Genomic DNA, 23,236 nt, shown 5'->3' with positions numbered 1-23,236 from the left:
GTTTTATGATTTCAGAGTCTGTGTGATCTCATGTTCTTACCAAAAATAACTTTATAGCTCACATAAATAGCATATAGTACAATTCTAAAGCATGTGTCATATGGCCCTGTCCTCTGGTAAGGATATATATAAAAAGAAAACCACATTAACTTCCTGATTCTTTAGTTTATCACTGATATACAACTAAGCAGAAAAATACAGAATGGAATGTTTGACATATATAGTTTATGAAGCAATAAAACCACTTGTGTCTTGGCAGAAAATATCTATATAAATTGCAGTTACACTCCGAAAATGTGATTCTAAAAAATGTCAGGACAGAGTTCAGAGTTCTGTGTTTACTTTCTTGAATTGGTGCAGTAGCAAATGTATTCAGTTTACATGTAAAATTAGTGTACTTTTCTAATTGCCTGTCCTGCAGACTGAGAATCAAGGTATATTCTTTGCAATACATGCATCACTACTCATAACATATGTCCTTCAGTTGGAATATAATCAATGATTTTACTGATGGTGTGTAAAGTAGAGTAGCATCCAGCCAGTGCTGTAGCAAGGAAGGGGCGAGCAGGGCGACTGCCCTGGGCACCAAAGCGAAGGGGTGCCAACGGGCACTACCCAGCCAGGGCAGGGCATGAGATGGAGTCAGGAGTGGCTCATTTGGAGAGGGAGGGGCACGGGGATGAGGGAAGGGTGGCTCCTGCCATTGCATGCACTTCTGGGCAAGCATTGGGGGGCTTGTTGCCCCTTGGATCTGTGTGTGGGGTGAGGGTGGACTGCCACTGCGGGCTTTGCCCTGGGCACCAAACGTCATTCCTACGGCACTGCATCCAGCCCACTGAGTTGTGTGAACTCTGCAGAGATAACAGGAATATGGCTTTGTACAAATGGAACCAAACTATACCTTGCTGCAAAAGAAAAAAAGTATGTGTGTTATAGGAGAAGGGAAGTCCTAGAGATAGGAAAATACAACAGGGCTTCCCCATCATGGGTTTTTTGCTGAAGTCATTGTCAGATTGTGTTTGTTCCCCATTGCAGATGCATGAAAATATACAACACTACACTAGCTACTCTAGATCCCATGCTCCTGTCCACCAGCACTCTAGCAGCTTGATTTCTAGTATAGCCAGCTTGTCCATGAATTTTCCATAGGCAGCAGCTAAGGGACTCTGTACAGAAGGGAAATTGTACAACATGGTGGGTTCTATCAACAGATAATAAAATCTTGATCATGGGCTCCATCTAGGGCTTGAGGAGCCAGACCTGTACATAGCCTTGCCATGCTTTCATCATGGAGATAAAAGTACAGTACAGCAGTGCCAGGGGGAGCACATCCAGTACGCCAACAGAGAGAGTACTGCATCGGGCCAGCCCTGTCTCCTTGTTCTTTCCACAGCCATGTTAGTGCTAGTACCCACAAAAAACTGTTTTTGCACTGAAGGACTTGCACAGGACTATATTGGTGGCTGGCACTGACATGGAAGGAAGTCTTTTTGCTCCATCATTTTCCTTTGCATGGAGTTTAATGTCACTGCAGTTTCCTCATTCTAGCCTTTTGTGTTCTTGTGTCTTTTGAGTTGGGGCTAATCAAAAGCCCACTGAAATCAATGAAAGACTTCAGGGAATTTGGGATCAGGATAATCTAAAAGGTTTCCCACATGTGGTGTTTTTAAAGGGGATTTTAATGATGTCATGGGGCGTGTCCAGGCAAGCACGGACATGTGGTATATGGCACCACAGACCCGTCTGCAGCCCCACGCACCACACATGCAGGTGTTCCCCATGCTGCTACTTTGCAGCATGGAGGGGTTTTTTTTACCCCAGGGTCAAAAAAACCCATGCCAAAACAAAAGCGGGGCAGTGCACATGGCAGCACACACCGCCCAAAACCGGAGCCTGCTGGCTGGAATCATGCTCTAGCTGCTGGCCAGGCCTCCTGCTGTAGGAGCTCTGTGCCTGCAGTTCTTGGACGCCCCCAGGTAAGGCTGCTGGGGTCAGCACAGTTGCTGGACCAACCTCCCCTGCCCCACCTGGGGTAACTTGCCACATGCCAGAGAGCACATGGCATGGGCGTTCCCCGGGGATAAGCAGCAAAGGCACAAGATGTGCCGCTGCTACTTGTACCCAGGGAAACCACATGTTTCTGCTTGTCTGGATGTGCCCATGAAGGCTACCTAGCACACAGGAGGGCACTGAAGTCTTGAGATAAAGAGCAACACTATAACCAAGGATCGGAGAAGAATACAAAGGAGGATTGAGAATAGATACTTAGAAGTGGTTGAAGCAGAAGGGAGAGATGATATAGGAAAAGAATGCAGACTTGTATAATGTAAGCAAAGATGCGGAAAGCTTAAGACAAAAAACAGATGCTTCAGGTTGGTAGGAGGAGCAAGAGAAACCCTGCAAAGGAATGCAAAATTTTGAGTAAACAGGCCAGAGTGGATGGAGAGAAAAAGATCTTGGGCAGCTGTAAGAGAAGCAGAAATTATACAGTACAAAATGGAGGAAAAAAGCAAAGCAGGTGGAAAAGTGGTAGCAAAGAAAAGGTTGCGGGACAAGAACATAGATCAGCAGCCACTAGATCAAGAAATGGCTTACATATTGCAATACTATGCCATATCATCAGATATAACAATCCTCCATTCACATTTAACTGCATCTACAGGTGTAAACCAGTATCGAGTTCTCTAGCATTGCAGTTCTCTCTGACCACTTTCTTGTCTGAGAGATCTATCCAGTTGGCCTTGAATGAACAAAAAAGTCTGCTACACATCCCAGTTTTCTCTAACAAAATAAAATTAACTCCATCCACCAGCCTCCTCACCAGTCAATATGTGATAAAGGAGGACACTTACCGTGCACTGAAGTTTTGAATTTCTGGTCCCCATGGTAATTGGTTTCAGTGCAGAAACACATCAGTAACTAAAGAGTAATTAAATTTGACATGTTTTTCAGGCAATCTGGAAAACTATTTTGCTGTAGATGCTTCCACCAGTTTTCCTGGAACTTTACTGGATACTTTGTAAAATGCAAACTTCTCAAACTGCAGTTCGGCTTTCAATTAAACCAGTGTAAATCTGGAGTGGCATTATGAGTACGTCTTCACGACACAAGGCAGTGCCATATGAACAAACCCTATGTCTTAGCTTATAGCGAATATATTTTCTCTATTGCCTGATCAATGGTTCTACATTTGCCAACCTAAGACAGGACTAAATTTCAAACAGGTAAGGACAGCACCATGCACTATCAATATGATGCCTTCTGAAGTGCTGGTATTAGCATGCCTGTGCTTTCTGGATAAATGAATGCCTAAACAGAAATTGTTGGGAATTCTTTGACTTGTCAAAGCTGAGTTGTCAAAAATGAGATTAAGTTTGGAACAGATTTTCTGGTAAAACTAGAGGAGGAATCCACTGGAGACATGAAAGGCTGAGGTCTTTCAGTCCCTGTTCTGGATGATTGGAGAGATTTTTGAGGTCTGTCCCTCCCATTTGCCATTAAAAGTTGTGATGCATCTCAATCTTGTCCCAATGTAGAATACAAAAAAGTTGAAACTCTGAAAATTTTCATGGGATGAGAAAACCTTTTCTTATCCAGCTCTACATAATGTGAGAATGTGAGGAAATTACACAAGGTGACCATGTTCTCCAACCTTTCACTGTTTGGGTTTTTTTTGTCATGATGTAGTTTTTGTGACATCCATCAGGAACTCAGGTGTACGAATCTAGTAGAACTATACTGAGATTGGCATGGTTTTTTGGAGTCACACAAACGTCATTGACAATGGATAAATGAACTTCCTCTAGGGTAATGAGAAAATTATGCCATGACATTTTTTATTTTATTTTACTTTGTTATCAATGGACTCTTTTAAGGTTAAACGATAAAGAATGTTCTTTAATCAAATTGGTTTGTTTCGTGTTTTACACATTATATTTTTTTGTCTTAGATGTAATTACAAGTTGTTGTTGTTCACGCTTTTTGTTGTGCACCGCTGACAAATAATATTTCCCTTAACTCCAGGGCTGTAACCCGCTTGCTGAGACAGGCAGAAGCAAGCTACAAAATCAAAGAGCTATCCTAAACCAACAGATCCTGAAAGCAGTAAGGTTGAGAGCTGGTGCAGAAAATCTTCTAAGGTAGGTTCCCACTGCTCACTTCTGTTCTGTCTGAAACAACAACATGTTCTTTGTTCTTGCTGCCAAAGTGCCCTCCAGTTCCCCATCAGGCTCCTATGTGCTCCTGTACCTTGCAGAACACACTGCAGTTGGATGTAACAACTCAACAATGTTTTTACAACCTCCTTCTATAAAATCATTAACTGTTCCCAAATGTTTTATGGGCCTCCAAGGTGCACTTTGAAAGTCTCTATATTATAGCAACCAGGCATTGGGCTGGGATCTTAAATTACTTTGTTTAAAGACTACTGAAATGGTCCTAATTCCGTTTTGTTGGAATCTTTCATTGGACAGTGATGGTTGTTTGCTTGATTCCTGCCTATAAAGGGAATAGGTGAATATCTTTCTAATCATTGGGTCTGTGTCCCATAGTTAAAGAGGATTCCCCCAGTGCAGTTGAGTGTTAGCAATCAGCTGTCTATGTGGTACATGGCCGATTGCTGCCAGCTGTTGCTGACACTGGATATAGATTTGTGGTATTACCTTTAATTCTTCAAGTTGCATCATGAAAGAAGAGGGTGGGAAGGTGACGTGCCAGCCACTGGGCCACAATATTCAGGCTCTTCTTCTAGGCCTCTCCCTACAGAGAATCTCCAAGAATCTGTGAACACTTTTTAGTCTCCAAGAGCAAGCAGCCAGGGTTTCTTCAGAGAAGTAAAGATTACTCTTGTAATGCTTGCTTCCTTAAAGCTTGACTTTATTTGATTGGCTTCACATTTGCCTGCCACCCACTTTTCTCCTTGACCTTAAGAAGTGACAGCTTCTCAGAGGCAGATCTTTATTAGCATCATGGTCTCACTGACTTCCATGGAACTATGACAGTTTGCAGCAGCGGTACCTCCATGGCTGGCTGTTCTGGTGCTCGCTGTGCTGGATAAGACTGTAGCCTACATTTTGTTGTGAGAGAGAATATTTAGATTTGCTTTTAAAAAAAGCGCACACACTTTTTGTTGAATTGATTTAATTTTATTTGTATTAATGTCTAGGTGGCTTATGTTGGGACTGATTTTCACAAGAGATGAGCACCAACTGAACTTGATTATTTCTGGTCATGCTCATCTTCTCTGAAAGTCAGCCTCGAAGTTGAGCTCCTTATATCAACACCCACTTTTGAAAACGCACTAGTGACTAGCATCTAAGTAAGGAATGCTGAATAGAAGCCAGGTCTGGTATCCAAGGGCAACACTTTATTAAGGGCAAACCACATCTTCAATATCAAATGACATCAAAACTTATTCAGTCAGACTACTAAAACGTATATTGCTTACAGATGCCTCGGGTAAACAAGGTTCTTATAATAAACTGGCTATTGTGGGGTATTAAATAGAGCTGTACAAATCCAAAGTGCTCCTCACAAAGAGAAGAACACATACATTTCAGTTGTGTTTACATTTCTTCATTCAGAAGCAGCAAGCCTGTCCTTTGTTCACAAAGAGCCTCTCTCAAGAAACTTGAAATGCTGGTTCACTTACCACTGGTTGAAACAAAAGTAATCAGATCACATCCTTCAATGAAAAAGACCAAACTTCCCATTACTTCTATAGTCCGGGAGGCTTTGGCTAAGACTGAAACATGATTCCAATCCTGTGGATCTTATGACTATTGTATGGTGCTCAGGGCTCTCCTTCGGATTCTGGCATCATACTTCCCTCAGAATCGAGCAGGCATTGCCTGTTTCTGGTACGTGCAACCTGTGTGCTTTCATATGATCCTACGTGGGTCGTACATGGAACAGGTGGTAATGCTGCTTGAGAGATGGCCTTATGTCTTTCAGCCGCATACATTTTATAATTCTCATGCTTCAGTGTCTGTGCTGAGAGGAGAATGCTGTATGATAAGCTACTTATACAGTAGTTGAATTGGATTTGTGAGGCGTAGGTCTTGCCAGTATAATCCAAATGCTTTATTATGATTTTCATTATAAAACACTGTCTAGATAAGAGGAATGATATACAAAAAAAAATATCTGGAGTTCAGCAAGGTGTTTAACATTTTTCTTTTGTCTTCATGATAAAAATATTGGATAAAAATGAGTCCCAGGATAGTAATCAAAAATGTTCTAAGCAATGGTGGTGTGTAAAGCTGGAGGAGGTGACTATGGAGGGGTCTTTAAGTCTGTTACAGGTGAAGGACTGTTCACAGATCTCTATCCGTATTTAGGATTGACCTTGAGGTTGCCCTCATCCAGTCTGAGCCATGGGAGCCAACCCTCCATATCTGTATCATACCTCTATATGAGGTATGCCTACCTCAACATTATTCACATCATACTTCTTATTTACAAAGTGGAATTATTTCAGAAACTGGTTTGTTAACTATGTGCCTCTCTTTCCTGGCTTGGCTCTACTTAAAGACAGTAGAGAGAGGAAGTCAGGCACAGAGGCTGGATCCAGAGGCTCAGTCCTTCAGAGAGATGCTCTGGCTGCTGGCCAGAGTATTTCCCCTCCTTTAGTTCTGGCCTGGCTCTAGCACACCAGGAGCCAAGAGAAGTGGGGAAAGGGCAGTTTGCCCAAAGCGAGGCATTTTGCCCTGCACTAAAGTGCATGTGCAGAGGTGTGCGCAGCAGCAAAAAGTAGCAGCACAAATTACTGCAACTGCAAGCACACACCTCTGCATATGGGGACGTGCCCAGAGAAGCTAAAGTCAGAAATGGGGTAATGAAGGCTTTCTGCTGGCAGGCTTTCTGTGCCAGAGGACTACAGGGTATAGAAGAGTTCCAGAGTTCAGAAAGGGGAGGGCTAGGAAGCAAGCAGTGATAGGGTTAGTTGATCTTGTTCTTGGAAGCTCAGCAAACAGGGGTTCAGAGTGTAAATAGATCTTGTGTATGAGGTTGATGATGACCTTTAGGTTGACTCCAGTACAGACATAACCACTGTGACTTTGCAGAGGAGGTATAAGTGCAAAACATGAAGGGTAAAACAGTAGCAGCACAGATTTGTGCTGCTACTTTTTGCCACTGTGCATGCCCCCACCCATGTGCTTTGGTGCCTGCCCATGTGACCAGCACAAGGTAAATCGTAAGCCATGGAAAGCAATGGTTGTCTGAACTTACAAGGTACTATGAGCTGGCGATGGGGTTCCCACAGCCCTGCTTTGGGCAAACTGCCCTTTCCCTGCATCTCCCAGCTCCTGGCTTGGAGGCGGGGTGAAACTAAAGGAGGGGAGACACTCTGGCCAATAAAAGTTCACCTGCAGCTGCTGACGTGTCCATTCCCTGCCCATGTGACCAGCACAAGGTAAATCGTAAGCCATGGAAAGCAATGGTTGTCTGAACTTACAAGGTACTATGAGCTGGCGATGGGGTTCCCACATCTCGGCATGGTTCTTCGGTACCCACAACCGATAGAGGAGTCCCTTATCCCAGACCACCTGTTCCCTCTTATCTGGGGTGAACTCTGTCTCTTGCTCCTGAGCCATCTGCTGGAGTTCCTCCAAGCTGGGGTCCTCTAGAACCTCCTGCTTGAACTCCCCTTGCCCGGCTAAGCAATCAGCAGGGAGTTCTGGCGCTCCTGTAAAGAGTGCACCTTCACCCTTGGGGATGTCCTCTAACTTCTCCCCAAGAGTCTCAGTTCCCTCTGCCACTGACTGACCAGACTCCTCCCTGGGGCTGTCACTTAACCCAACCTTGAGGTCACTAGTTTCCTCAATGGCTGGTGGCTGGTCGCAGTCAGAGGGAGTCTGAGTCTCTCCCTTCTCCCCCTCTGCCCCGGTAGCCAAGTGGGTGACCGGGCCCTGGGAAGTTTCTACTCCTCCCATCTCAGCCTTTCTGCTTTGTTGACAAGTCACCACACTAACACAGTAAGGCTCTAGGAGGTGGTCCTCCTCCCTTTGCAGGTATTCTAGCTCCAAAACATCACGTCCCACCAGGATGGGAACAGGAGCCCCTTGCAGCACTCCTAGTTCTATGCACATCCTGCAGCCTCTCCACTCAATGGGGAGACGGGTTACTGGTACGTCGAATGGCTGAGCCCCCCACCCCTTGAGTGGTAAGGGTCCTCCCCGGGACTATATCCACAGGTGAAACAAGGTTGATATTGATTAATGACACACTGGCCCCTGTGTCCAGTTCCCTGACAAGGGTTCTCCCATTTACCATTATATTAGTCCGGTGGGCAGCTGTCACCTCCTCTGGCTTAGTAATCCTGTAGCAACAGGTACATGCCTCAGAGTGGCTCGGGTCTCCCTGCTCACTGTTTACAGCTGTTGCATGTCTTGGGTTTGTTGCTTAGCTTTGGGCAGTTGGGCCTGATGTGGCCCAGCTCCCTGCAGTTATAGCACCCCCTTTTTTTCCGACTTGGGTGGTTTGTCCAAATCTTGGCCCGCCTTGCGCTCAGCAGGAGGTGGCCCTCCCTTCCCCACTTTGTGGAACCCCTTCTGTTCCTTCCCAAAGTAGGAAAGCTTTTGGTTCAGCCCCTGTCTATTTAGCAACAGCTAGTCCGCAATTTTTATAGCTTCCCAGATTGTTTTAGGGCCCCTATCCTTGACAAGAGTTTTAATCTCCCTCGGGCATTTGTAATAGAATTGGTCCAGCACCATAAGCATGTCCACCTCCTCCATGGTGGAAGCTTCAGCTCTCTTCTTCCAGTTCTGGTATGAATTCCATAGCAGGGCCCCAAATTTGTTCATGGTCTTTCCCAGCTGGGAAATTTTTCTTGGAAGTAATCTGGACCTAACTTAAACCTTACATGCACTGCCTCTCTAAAGGTGTTGTAGTTATCTGCTGATTCCGAGGGCAGGCTATTCAGGACAATGGACGTGTTGCCCTCGACCAGAGCAGCATGTGTTTCATGAACTCTTCTTTTGGCAACTTCTATCGGTGTGCTTGGCTTTCAAAGTTGCTTAGGAACATTTTGTGATCATCCCCATCTTCGCAGCAAGAGAAGACTGGGGTGTTCAGTGTGGGGGGTGCAGCTGGTGCAGCTGGGCGCCTGTGGTTTCAGCATTTGTCTGCAACCGGAGCACTGCCAGTTCGTGCTTGTGCTGGCGCAGGGGCTCTCTAGCTCAGGGGTGGGCAAAATGTGGCCCATGGGCCGGATCCGGCCCACCAGGCCATTCTATGTGGCCCGCCGGGCCCCTAAGAAATTTAGAAAATTAATATTTATCTGCCCCTGGCTGCCTGTCATGCGGCCCTTGATGGTTTGCCAAAACTCAGTAAGCGGCCCTCCCCCCAAAATAATTGCCCGCCCCTGCTCTAGCTTCATGCTTGCACTGTTCCTTCCCATGCTGGCACTGTGTCTCCTCCCACTGGCGCTGGGCCTCCAGCTCCATCCTTTTCAACTCTAGCTCATGCTTGAACCTGCGCTCTTGCTCCTCAGCTTCTAGCTGCAGCTGGAATTTCCGCAAGTCCCACTCAGAGCGTGGCCCCCCAGTGCCCCCCGTGGGTTTTGGAAGGACATGCGGAGGTGACCTTGCAGCCTGGTCATTATCACACAGGATCTTAATCAGGTCTTCCCTCTTCTGCTCCTTCCTCACTGGAAGGCCTCTCTTTCATCAGCTCTCTCAAGTCAGCCACTGTCATGTGGTCATACTTGTCAGCCATCCTAGCTATCTACACTGTCAGTAGACCCGATGCCAAATTAGAAATTGTTTGCTCAAGGGTTTTCAGCAACTCTATTCCCTTCCCCAAATTATGCCTTCAATACAGCAGGTTGTCAGATCCCACTGATACCACCATGTGTGGCGGGCCAGTAGGGGGTGCTCCTGCACTGAGCCACCCACCTCACTGCGCCTGACCACCTTCCAAGCTCCAAGTGCCTCCCTGGGGGCACCTCACATCTGGCCAACCCCCTTCCTGGAGCACAGCCGCTAGCCTGGGGGTACAGCTGCCACCACCCATGGATGGGCTTGATTCTGGCGCTGCGCCCCCTGGGAAACACAGGTCTAGTAGCCCTCAAAGGTACTTGACTCACTTCAAGAACTTGGGGTGCTTCCCTCAGTTGGAAGCACAAATAGTGGTCTCCCTTTGTCAGCCGAACCAAAAGGACCCCAAGGCATAATCTAGACCCGCTCCCAATAAGTCTCCCACACTAGGTACAAAGGAGAACTTTATTGGTTATAAGGAGTAGGGTTGGAATAGGGTACAGAGTTGAGTAGTATCAGAGAAATCACATAGAGCAAACAGGGTGGCTGGAGTAGCCTTTGAACACGTATCTGAGTTATTGCAAGCTATGTATCTCGTTAGATCTCAGGTAGCTTACTCACGAGTATCATCCAGAGGCAGGTGGAGATTCCCTCTGGAGGCAGGCAGTTCCTTGATCATGAGTTTTGAGAGAGAGACCAAGTTTCAGATGGTCCAGCTCTTCTCTCTCTGAGTCATCCTCATGGCTGCTGCCCCTTCCCCATGGGCAGTACTTAACTTATATAGCCCTTATGACCTCATTTACCTGGTCCAATGGAGGCCAGCACCCATTGGCTGTCAGCCAACCAATTTGAAATGCATCGCTGGTTGCTGGGCAGACTGGCAGTCTTTAGCCCACCAGGGAGCCCAAGCCCCTCACCCAGGTATGTGATGCTAGTCACATAGGTAGAGGGAGCAGGTTTCCCCACTCCCTCAGGAATGTATCCAGCTCAGGTTGCCTAAAGAGATAGGATAGGGTGTGTACCCCCTGCAGGGCCCATCCTAACCAAATCGTCACAGAGCAGAGTTTTTGGGGAGAAACAGAGGTGGCCTTCTGCCACACAGCTTATAATGAAACATTCATGCTTTCATGGAGAACTGTAGCAAACATGTCCTAAGTTGCAATATCATTTATACAACTGTGCTTGTTAATTATTCAATTGACTATTTGGTTCTGTGCAGCTAAGTTAAAGAGTATCAATTCAAATGCAAATAAACATTTTTCATACTTCATAAAGTACTTTTGTGTTGCCAGTAAATTGTTTATCTTTAAGCAGCACTTATGATAGATATCTTCATGAGGTTTCTAGATATAAGCCAGTATCGTGTTGAATGTGTATGATTCATGCTAGAAGAAGGTGATAATACAGTTACACCCAGAAATAATCAGATAAGAACACACGCAGAAGTGCTTGTGGGGTTATTTTTAAACGATACATCTGCTGTGCTAATGGTAGAAAAGGATGTTGCAGATATATATATATATATATATATATATGAATTACAAATGAAATGAAAAAAATATCTTAAGCTTATTAGGAAAATAAAACTAAAGGGAAATCATATAACTTCTCTGATGTGGGGGGAAAGTGTTTGTTAAAAAAAACTGTACTATCAGAAATCACAACGGATGATTAATGAGGTGTCCCTTGAAAGAAAGGGAGAACTTTGCTTTTGATAAAACCAAGACGAGTATCTTCCTTTACAGTTAATTGTAGGAGAAGCCCTCATCATCAGCCCTAGTTTTCTATTTTAAGAACATGTTGAAGATGTAAATTTTCCTGGTCTACTTTTGTGCTTTGTCATAATAAATTTAAATCTTAAAAATCAGTCTAAAAACATCAAGTATGTAGCAAACCTGCCATGTGTCTGCATGTTTCTATCTAAAAACTATTCCAGGTTCTGTCTTGGCAACAAACCAAACAAATTCTGAAATATGAGCTCTCACATCATCTCTTAAGAAAAAAAAATCTTAGAAATGCTGGGAATGTCAGTTAGGGGGCTCAACAGAAGTGATGTACAATACAGAGCCTGTTCTCAAGGAAGTCACAGAAATGAATTCTTTTCTCTTTGCAGAGTAACCACCAACAACAAAGTTCGGGAGCAGGTACTTCTTGAACTGAGTTTTGTAAACTCAGACCTGCAGATATTAAAGGAGGAATTAGAAGGACTTAATATCTCAGTCGAAGTGTATCAGAATGCTGAGTAAGTGAAAAATCGACATTATTCCTGTATCAATCATCCTATATTTACTCTCTGGGAATAAAACTGGTGCTGGATGAATGTGAATGCTGGACAATAATTACATGAAAGAACAGTGAATAAAGGGCAGACAGAAAGAGACATGTTTTCTGAGCACTGTTGACTAAGGGTTAGTCTGTGTATTTGCATTTATCTTGGGAAAGGTATTCAAAATAATTAATTCTTAGCCCTTATCTTTCACTTCTTATAAAGGCCAGTTTCAAGGCAGAACTCAGGATCTTGAGAGTACTTGGTCCTCTAGGGAGGTGATCAGCACCTGGCAGGATTGCCAATGCCAGAATGGCTAACCTATTGAATGTGTTATGCAATGAATAGCATGTTGCACAAACCTAACAATGTGACATTTTCTCTATGGAAATGCAGTACATATAACAGTCTCCCTTTCAGCTGGAGATGAGAGCATCAGTACTGTTTTGAGCCTGAAAGCAGTATTTTAAGGGATCAATAACCAACAGAGATAACTACCAAAATGGAATTTCCCCAAATTTTGTGATTTGTCACTCAAAGCAGGATGAAAAGCTGAAATATCAAAAACTTTCATGGAATGCAAAAAAATATATAGATTGTGAATCATCAAAAAATTTGACATGTTTAGTCTAAAAGAAACATTCCTGAAATTAAACATTTAGTTTGGGGTCAATGTTAATTTTTACACCCTCCTGAGATCTCAAGGTAACTCATAGGAATTATAGTTGCCCAGCTGTCATGCCCTCATTCTTAGAGTTACCATATTTCCAGTTTCAAAAAAGAGGAGACCTGTTGGGGGAGGCTGTAATATGATTGTGGGGGAGGCAGTGATATGCCCCCTACCCCCTGGCCTCTCTGAAGGGGCAGGCACTTCTCCCACCTTCCTGCCCTGCCGCAGCCCCAGCACCCAGACAGATTCCCCCAGCGCTGGCAGGCACCTGCCCCTCATGCACACCCATCCCTGACACCACCCAACAGCCCCCAAGCCCTGGCCCTCCAACTCCTGCCCCCCACAGACATACCTGCCTGGACTGCTGGGATGCAGGAGCAGATGCACATGATGCCCTTACCCCCAATCACCCTCCCCTGCTCCCCCAACCTCAAGCAGCTCCTTGCTGGGGCACGCTGGAAAGGGCCGGGAAAAACCTCGATGCTGAGCAGAGGCAGAGCAAAATCCCAGACATTTGTTGATATTTTAAAAACCTGCCTGGACAGAGATGGGAGGACCCAGAAAGAGGACATATCTGGTACAATCCGGATGTTTGGTAACCCTACTCGTTCTTCCTTGTGGGCCTTACTGCCAGCCAGATATGTCTACATGGCATTGTGAGGTCTCCTTGTAGATGGACTGCTATCTTGGTTTGTTGTGGAAGTCCCATGAATCACTGCAGTGAGTTAGTCACGGAAGCAGTGTCACAGAGGAGAATGCTAACAAGAGGAACCCAGAATTATAGCTACCATGAGGCAGAGTGATTATTAACCTAAACCAAAATGAAACTGGTCACTTTTCCCAAAGTGAAATTCCACCAAAAATTGCTCTAATTCTCCATGGCAATTTTTGACAAAACTCCATGTTCTGCTTGGAAAATGTTTTGTTCATAATGTGAAAAGCCTTTATATAATTTGACAAGTCAGATTATACCACAGATGTAGTTGGAAAAAGGGAAGTACAGCAGTATTGAGAGAGGTGGGAGAGCAGGTTTGTGACAGATCCCAGAAATTCAAAGGGCATTTTTACGTGTGCCTTGGGATGCGGTGCCAGGCGCTTTGATTAGCAAGCCGCACTAATTAAAAGCACTCGTGCATCACATGTATCAGTGTCCCTGTGCTGAAAAAATGGTGGTGGGATGCTTTGAACTAAAGCTCAGCAAATGTGTTTTATTTCAGAGCGCCACAACACCATTTTTTCAGTGTAGGGACGCTGATACCTGTGACGTGGAAGGCTGCTGGAGCATGTCAGTTTCCGTGCTCCTCCAGACTCGATTAATCAGAGCAGATTAATTGAGTCTGCTCTGATGTGCTGGATTTCCATGTCTGTAGGAGCCCAATGAGTCCTTTGGTGGATCATTTAAAATCATTTTACTGTTTCAGGGAAGGGTTGCTGATCCTGGTCTTCACAGAGGCAGCATTGCTTAGAAGTAGTGCATTGTTATTTTTCCCACTCCTATCTCCTTTTAAACAGCGTTTAAAAAAAAAAAAGGAAACTGTTCATAAAGAGTCCCAAACTGCAGGCCACATTTTATGTACAGGTTAACTAAGGCTGAACAAAGGTGGCATTTGTAGCTCCTGGCTCTCTCCTTAATTATAGGCCTTACTTTTCTCATAGGGAAGTGGGGAAATCCCAGGAAATGCTAAGAAGGGGGGAGCCATGTAGATGAAAAGGGTGGGAACAGGTATATTTTCACTTTAATGAGAACCTCTTTCTCTTCCCTCTTTGACCATTACAGGGGACCAGATCTCTGGACAGCCAGCATATAATCAGGGAAAGGAAAAGGGAAGTTGGGAAAACAGAGTGTAAAATATTCCCCTTTCAGAGCAGCAAACTTTTAACCTTCTACTTGCCTACCATTAATTGGGTTACCCCCAACCTGGCAGCCTCTAGGGTCTTAACAGACTAAAACGAAAAGTTTGGGACATGAAGCTGTCATACTTCCAGCCAAAGACATAACTGAGAGTCACACTCTTGTTGCTAGAATGAATCGACTGGGATGGTACAGAAACAGAGGTTATGCTTAAGGCCTGAAAACTGGAGAGCCAGTCCTCATTATTCCTGTGGCTGTCAAAGCTATTTTGGGAATGCACTAGGAGAATCACCACTCTTCTCTGTAAATCCAGTGATTTTTTTTCATTGTCATGAGGTCATGTTGCAGTCGTCTACTTAGTAGTAAGCTTTACCAGTTAAGAGACTATCCTGTCTCCTGTTTTAAGCATGATGGCTTAGAGAGCAATTGGGCAACAGTCCTTCATTATACAGAGACCTCTTGCTTATCAGAGATACTGTTTAGTGATACCTTGGTGAGACCATCTTTGAAGAAAGAATATAATTTAGGGTTCTTTATTACAAAACATGGGTTGCATGTCAAGAAGACCTAAACAGATGAAACACTCCTTTTTCCCCAAAAGCAAAAAATGAGAGTAGAATCTGTCCCAGAACATTTTTGATGAAGCAACAGGAACTGTGTAAATGCAACCCCCACTTTTGTTTTTTGTCTGTCTTGGTTCTGGTTGACTGCTGAATATCGTGCACTTGCCAACAAGTTGACAAGTGTACTTGTCCCTAAGCACGTTTATGTAAATGCTCATAAGACTGTAAGAATACTATTAGTATGTCCCTGGTCTGATACTGGCCGCGTGGTCGAAGGAGATTTTAATTTTCCCATAATGAATCCATATAAGCAATGGATTTCTCTATGGATTTGACACTTAAGTGACTAAAAACCAAAACTATATTCTTTGGAGAACTGTCTTAGAGAAACAGTGGCGTGCTGAAAATTGTACACAGCCTCATTAGTTTAATTAACATGGATTATGAAAGACATTAATTAAATCAATAGGTCTTTTTTTAGCAGCTTGGTTTATATCAGTTTGTTTTTCCAAATGAACTATTGTATTAGCACTGCAACGCCAACTAGCTGTTCCTTCCAATTTCTGGTGAGGTGTAGGCAGTTTTCATTATCTACTAATGTTTATAAAAGTATTTGTGCCCCACTATCATGGGGCAAAGCTGTCAACTCCACCAGGAGGCCTCTCTACATGCTGGCCTAAATAAGCACTGATTTTTGCTGCCCAAGTTCTTTATTACTCCCCAGTTGTCCCTGCCTACTTTCTGAATCATGCCAGTCAATTCCAGGGCTTTCCTCTAAGGAACAAGGTTTATGAGTAGATGGCATTGCTGCTCCCTGCACAGACCTCATCACCAGAGACAGGCAGCTTAGGTTCTCCTAGCTTTGCTGACTGGGAGACCATAAATGAATCATACCCTTAGTGTTTGTAGTTAAAATTAGGTCAGTTTAAACAATGATTACAAAGTGAGTCGTGCATTTGCAGGAAAAAGAAAAGATTGAATAAGCTGTTGATTAGTTGTGCCTCAGACACAAAAAGGAGGCACTTTTCCATTCAGACTACTATCTGTCTACTCAACACACTATACAACTGGTGCCTTTTCTCCTTGAAATAGGATTTTTTTTATTTAGAGAAAGACATATATAAACAGATTTCACATTTGGGGCTAAATGCTTGCTGCTGTCTCTATTCATATGAGATGTCCTACAAGCAGACTCCTAGTACTCGCATCATATTAGCCAGATTTATCCCTAGATCCAGATGGTTGTTTTTTCTCAAGGATCAGTTTTTTCTAGTGTTGCTATTCCCTGCCTTATCACCTTCCGTAGTAATGTTTTGTGGGCTGCATTCTCCCTGACCCTAACTTTCTCTAGGAGTTAGAGTATTGCACATTATTTCTTAAAACATATCCTCTGACTCCACTTGTGTCAGATCAGGTCAGACCTTCCATTCACCTGCACTAGAGACTAATTTCCATCAGTGGCTGATGCATGCAAATGAGGATGCTTAAGCATAAAAAAAATTAGCATAGGCCTTACCTGGGCATGTCTCCTTGCAATGGCAGAGCTGCTTCTGGCTCATGTGGCTTACACAAACAAAGGAAAGTTGAATCTACCCTTTCTCTTCTCCTTGGTCATTTGGGGTAGAATAACTCAGCATGGCAGGGTTCCAGAGCAGACTTTATTTTGTTGAGGTCCATGCTGTCCTTTCCACTTGCAGAAGAGTCTTGATACAACTGGGCTCTGGCTCTGCTCCAGTGACCATGTTGGCTGGGTACAGCTTGGGCGGGGGGAGAGAGTCTTCCTTTTCATTGCAGATAAACTTAAGTTGCTGCCTACCCAGATAGGGGTCAACAGCTCCCCCTACTCACAAACACATTAGTGGTGTCCTAATTTATCAGGAGACATGCCATGATATATTTCTTCTCCATCATATGCTTCTTTCATTCCTGAAATAGGAGCATGCATTTTGGCTGTTTGTTGCTTTTTAAAAAAATAAGGAAAATACATGGTGTGAGGCTGAACAATTATACTTAATACTGCCTAGTGCAAAGGAAAAGGTGCATATTACATGGATATTTATGAGGAAGCCCAGCCAGTGGCTATGTAGAGAAAGAGGGGTACCACTGCCAAATGAGCAACAGACAACGAGGGATTAATTTTCTGTTTTGTCTTTTCTCTTGCCACAGAGAAGCTTTCAGCATTCCCTTGATACCGCTTGGTTTGAAAGAGACCAAAGAAGTGGACTTCACTATCCCCCTTAAGGTAAATTACAAAGAGAGAATATTTAGAATCAGTTATTTAACATGTAGGAAAATTGTAGAGCAGTTATGTTGGAAGAGGTGTAGTGCTAGGTACACATTCTAAACACATTTTTCTGTTTTATTTGCACTAACCTGATTTTAATGTGATCAATTAAGAACTTAATACATTAAGACATACCCAGCATTTGATATTAAATCTTCTTAAGGGAAACAGTCCCAGTGACTTCAGTAGCATGACTCTAGATGTGCACCTTTCTGAACAGAATTTTATCTGTTATTTTATGTCTAGGCTAGTAGTGATGATGACTTATTCTTTTTTACAGTATTCAAAAGGGCACTGGGCACTCCATAGTTCAAACCAAACCAGGTCCTTCTCCAGAAGATCTTACCGTCTGGATGAGGATCAGTTAAATAATCTGGTTGCACACACTTGTGCTTTTTTTAGGGCAGTTGGGGGATGGTTTGGCATCCAGACAGAAAACCCAAATGTATCAGTACTCATATATGCCGAGATTGTCTCTTGTGAGGGGCATAACCAGCCTATGCTGGGCAGGGGAAGCAGAATGAGATGCAGAGGCAGCTGTGATAACTCTGCACTCCTGGGACGGGGGCAGCCCCATCTAACCAGGTAGGGCAGTTTTAAGTATGCTTTGTACCACTACTTTCTAGGTCCAGGGACCTGATATGCAGAGTGGATCTTGTTTTCTCCCCATTATGTAGGTACTTTCCTTAAACTAGTAAAATAACATTATACCTGAGAGCAAGGATTTCGCTCAGACAAAAAAACGCCATCTTTAATATGGATTTAAAGATGTTCTCACACTTTCATGTTTTTGATTGCACAAAAGAATTTTCAGCAAAGATTATAAAGGTCTTCCCTTTGGCACAGGAGAGTGTGCCTTTTATAGATATTTATTTTGGTGGGGTTGGCTGTGGTTAGTGTATCTGTGTTTGAATTACATGATGAAATCCTTGGAAGGAAGGCTGTTTTTGTTTCATTTCCCTGCCTCTGGCAATCAGCAGCCCTGCTCCATGGAGCAAGTAAACAACAGCAGCTTTACTAAGCCAAGAGCAACTCAGTTTCAGAGCTTCCCAGAGTAACTTAATCTGCATTCTTCCAAGCAAAACGCTCACTGGCTTCAATGGGAGTTTTGTCTCAGACAGGAGCATAGATTGGAGCATAGACTCAAGGAGAATTTGGGTTTTCGCTGAAAGCTGTGGTGTAAGCTCCAAATGCTCCTTGTTGGGAAATGATTGTTTGAATCAGAAAAAAAAAATCTTCCCTTTTCTTTTGATCATTTTTTAACTTTACAGTTCAAATTCAGAGAACGATTTGAAAAGTGACTTCAGTTAAGCACCCTTAGACTAAATTAGACTTCTATAAATATATTCTGTACACAGGCCGGATCCTGTCCACAGAGCCATGTTGCCTGGCTCGCAGGGGTCCACATGGGTCTGGGAACTTGGCAGTAGGGGAGCAATGGCAATTAACACTGCCACCACTCTGATGGCAAATCTCCAAATCCTGTGCAGCTGGATTGGGCCCAGGCCCAGGCCCCATGCAGCTAACTTGGGCCCTGTGTGGGGCTGCAAAGTGCACTTGATCAGGCTCACAGATCAGACCTGGTCCAAGGACTGACCTGGCACCACTTACCGAGCCCGTGAGGTGAAAAGGTTGGGCACCTTGGTGTAAACTGTTTAACTTGCATGTTGGGGATCCATGGAGTCACAATGGTGGAAATCTAGTAGAAATAAAGAGATCACACATCTGTCTGTTAACGTGCTGCATTAAGACTACTGAGGCTACTCTGTGGATGTGTAAGGGAGTCTGTCTACACTGTAGAACATAGGCCTGTGTAGAGATACCTGAGCTGGGTATCTTATGATCACTTGACTCCTTTGCTGTTTGTAGTTTAAGTGTTTAGATGTCGCTTACAAAAGAGCAGGTTGTAAAACAAGTGGAGAAGATGTAATTACTGTTCCTTTACCCAGACTGGCATCCCTTGTATCTGATACCAGATCAAGGACACCCGTCTACCTGCTCCAAAGAGCTGCTCTAATTAAAATGCCTGCCGCATCTCATGTATTCCGTGTCCCTACATTTCAAAATAGCAGCTGGGGCGCTTTTTATTAAAGCTCACTTGATGATCTTTAGTTAAAGCACTCCTGCCACCATTTTGAAATGTGGGGACACTGAGTATGAGATGCTGTAGCATTCTGCTTAGAACGGTCTAATCCAAGCATGTCAGAGCACAACCAGCTTCAAACTGGCTTCTCTTAATTTTTTATACCATCACATAAGTATAAAACACTTGACTTTTGTTTCCTAAAAAACACATTCCCCTTGTTGTGAAGGGGAAATAGTTTTTAAATATTCAGGACACCATTCATAATTGCAGAGAAACCTGTTGCTTTGATTTAAATGTTTAAGGCTATTCCCATATTTTTAGGATTTCATCCTGGAACATTACAGTGAAGACAGCTCAGAATACGAAGATGAAATTGCAGATCTTATGGATTTGAGACAAGTGGGTTTGAGTATTGCATGTTAATCTCTTTAGACAGTTCTAATCTTGCAGGTTTTAATTAAACAGTAGCATCATATTATGTTTCTGTTATCCACCCTGGCAGGTAACTGTGCTGGTCAAAGGTTAGCTTATTCTTATTTACTTTTCCTCCACACATAAGAAGGCAATAATAGGGCATATCAGATGACTGCCTCCACACCCTAACAACTTTACAATCTTAATTGATTTTAAAAAAGGCTAAAGAAAGGCATGAAAGAGTCATTACAACGTGACTGAACCCACCAATTAGACCCAACCTGCAAATTCAAAACTTTATCTGTAAAATATTTAAATTGTAATGGGGATGGGGATGAGAGATTAAAGAATTTTGAAGTGAGGTGTGAAAGCAGTAACAAAATTAAGAGAGAGCTGCAGCAGAAAACTAAATATTTCTAATTATTAGCCATTTGTTAGATTTTCTTCAGTAGTTCAGAAAATACCTAGTGTCCAACATAGGAAACCAAGTCTTTTTCAAAGTGTGATAGAACTGCCTATCATATACTACTAGCCTGTGCTTTTGGGGCCAGATGCTGCTTTCTGTGTACTGCACAACTTAGCTGTTCAGAGCTGTGTCCATACATCAGGGCTGAGCTTTTGTCCTGAATTTCTAATTCCCATATTCTGGACATTTTCATATTATGCAAAAGTCCAGCTGCTTTCAGCTAGAGCAGAACTCTGCCCTCACTGTAAACATTTATTCTGAAACGAAACAGAATTCATTTTGTGACACTGCCTTTGTTCTTCAAGGCCTGCCGTACTCCCAGCAGAGATGAAGCTGGCATTGAGATGTTGATTAGCTATTTCAATCAACTTGGCTTTATAGAAAACAGGTTTTTTCCACCTACCAGATACATGGGGATCTTATTTACATGGTAAGTTGTACTTTCAATTTTTCAACCCCCGCAAGTAGAATATTGTTAAACTAATTCTATCTAATTTGAAACCATTTTTTGTACAGTGCATGTAATGTTTATATAGATATGCATTTAGTACATGCAGTAAAGGTGAAGGAAATAAGGCCCATTTTATACTGAGAGTAAGGTCAGTAATAAAGATGGTAACATTGGCTATCTGCTTTCACAAGGGACTGAGGGTAAATTAAATCTTTTGCACGTGCTACTTGGACTTTGGGTCCTGGCTGATAGTGCATGCAGCAGTGGGCTTCATCTTCTGTAGTTACTAGGTAGGGCTTCTTTACCTTCTGTAGTCACTAGATAGGGCAGCTGAGCCAGGAGACTACTGTAAATTGTTGGGGGTGCTCCTGGGGTGGTGTATTTCCCTACCATATAGGAGCAGAATTTGACTCACTGGATTTAAATCTTTTACTTGTGATGAGGAACTGAGGTACCCACCCTTCAGTCAAGGAAAAGCTGTTGAAGTTCTAGTCAAGCATTGCAAAAAGGGCCAAAGTACGTTTTAAGAAAGTTCCAGTAAATCCACAAGCTAGCTAGTTCATAGCACTCAAAAATGCACTTGCAGTACATACAAGTGAATATCCTGGCCTTTAGCTTTAAATGAAGCATGATAAGCATACAGAGCTTGCAGCTCTCAGAAAGCAGAATGAAAACATTGTCTTTCTGTGTTTTGTGGTCCATCTGGCACATTTAATCTCATTTCATTTTTTCTCCCCCACCAAAGGTACGATTCTTTCACTGGAGTCCCAGTCTGTCAGCAAAACCTGTTGCTAGAAAAAGCCAGCATTTTATTTAACATTGGAGCCCTCTACACGCAGATCGGTACAAGGTGTAATCGACAGACCCAGTCTGGACTTGAAAATGCTGTTGATGCTTTTCAGAGAGCTGCAGGTACAAAAAAGAAAGAAACCCCCCTCCAAACAAACAGCGGTAGCTTGCTGGCATTATGCAATACCAAGGAGAAGATTTCTGTGGAAGTTTTGGGCTTAATTTTTATGGTCTCAAGTTTTGTCCTCTGACAGACAACTATAGTTCTTGTTCAGTCTTAGTTTTAGTTTCACAGTGTCTTAGACAAAAAAAGCAGCAGGAGTGAAACCTGAAGGTCCTAATGAAGACCTGGAACTAATCTTTAATTAAACATTCCTTGCAACATTAAACTAATGTTTCAAAACCTGGAGCTGCAGCCTGAACCAGGTTGATAAAGACAAAATGAATACTGTGGTTAATAATTAGTGAGCTGTAATTTGAAGATGTAGGTAATAGCTGTACATTAACCTTTTAATTGTCCACTCTGTTTCACCAGTGCAACAATTGGAATCAATGTAGTTTTGTTGGTGGAACATCTGAGCAATGGTCCTGACATTTTAAAATTTCAATTTACCTTTAAAAAAAGAAAAAAAAATGTAATCTCTCAAAGGATGTTTATGAGCCATATAAAAATCAATGAGATATATGCCATTCTCTCTAAATGAGCAGAATCAATGGCCATAATTATATATTCATAATATTTTTACTCTGCTAATTCAGTAATAGAAATAAAGGAGAAGTGCATCTTCTCACGTAACATTCAGAGAGAGCTTTAATTTTCATTTGAGTGGGTTTTATAGTGGAACCCTTTATTTCTTGCCTGTAAGATCCTTGCATGAAAGTTATTATGTAAATCTAAAGGTATCACATTACTAAAAATATTTCTAGATGTTTAGAGGCTGCCAGCTTTAATATCTATGTTATCAAAATGTATTGCAAGATGATAATTATAATGCTGGACTTTTCAAAAGCCATCATAGCTGGCAACTACAAACACAAAGTGTATTACTGTAATACTGCCAGTTCTTGTATTCAAAGAACTGCACACAGATTTTGAGAATATGCTTCATGCATTTTTAAATAGATTTTTGTCTTGCTACTCATCTGCCTGAAAAGAGGTTTCAGCGTTTATAATATGAGGTAGCAGAGGAGAGAAATTTCCCTTTAAATAAATCACTAATTAGAGCATTAGTCATGTAAGTGTATTTGTAGAACTGTGTTAGTTTACAAACTGGAGTATGTCATCTGCAGCCAAAGTAGCATATCTTTTTGCAGACTAGTCATTGTACTTGTGCATGGCTCCATAGCACTTTGGTAACACAGCATACAGTGTTCCAATACAGTACATGCATCTGTAGTAGCCATTCTGTGCAGCTAGATACAAGTAGTGGCACTGATTCAATCCATAGCAAAGCCCTCTCTCTATGCTGTAAAAAAGTCATAAGACAAAGGAGAACCAACTCGTATATCAGAAAACGAGGGTGGTTTTCTGGACTTTCTGAGCAAATTCAATTTCTAAAGGAATCTGAGAAAGGGGCTTAGCTCAGATGGGCTTGACAGATATTTCGGAGCTCAAGAGCTCTTTAAAAGAGCAGAGT

General features: G+C 42.9%; 1 protein-coding gene across 1 annotated transcript in view; it reads left to right on the top strand.

Moving 5' to 3' along the window:
* The first annotated feature begins 2,496 nt into the window (after positions 1-2,496).
* Positions 2,497-23,236, top strand: part of RHPN2 (rhophilin Rho GTPase binding protein 2) — a 31,469-nt gene continuing 10,729 nt past the window's right edge. The window contains exons 1-7 of the mRNA XM_006016627.3: positions 2,497-2,664; positions 4,024-4,139; positions 11,872-12,000; positions 17,276-17,351; positions 19,801-19,878; positions 20,665-20,789; positions 21,556-21,722. Coding sequence (XP_006016689.1) covers positions 2,497-2,664; positions 4,024-4,139; positions 11,872-12,000; positions 17,276-17,351; positions 19,801-19,878; positions 20,665-20,789; positions 21,556-21,722 — 859 coding nt within the window. The remainder of the gene's footprint in view (positions 2,665-4,023; positions 4,140-11,871; positions 12,001-17,275; positions 17,352-19,800; positions 19,879-20,664; positions 20,790-21,555; positions 21,723-23,236) is intronic.

The sequence above is a fragment of the Alligator sinensis genome, unplaced genomic scaffold (assembly GCF_000455745.1).
Source record: "Alligator sinensis unplaced genomic scaffold, ASM45574v1 scaffold170_1, whole genome shotgun sequence".
NCBI classification, from domain to species: Eukaryota; Metazoa; Chordata; order Crocodylia; family Alligatoridae; genus Alligator; species Alligator sinensis.
This window is presented reverse-complemented; position numbering and strand designations above follow the sequence as displayed.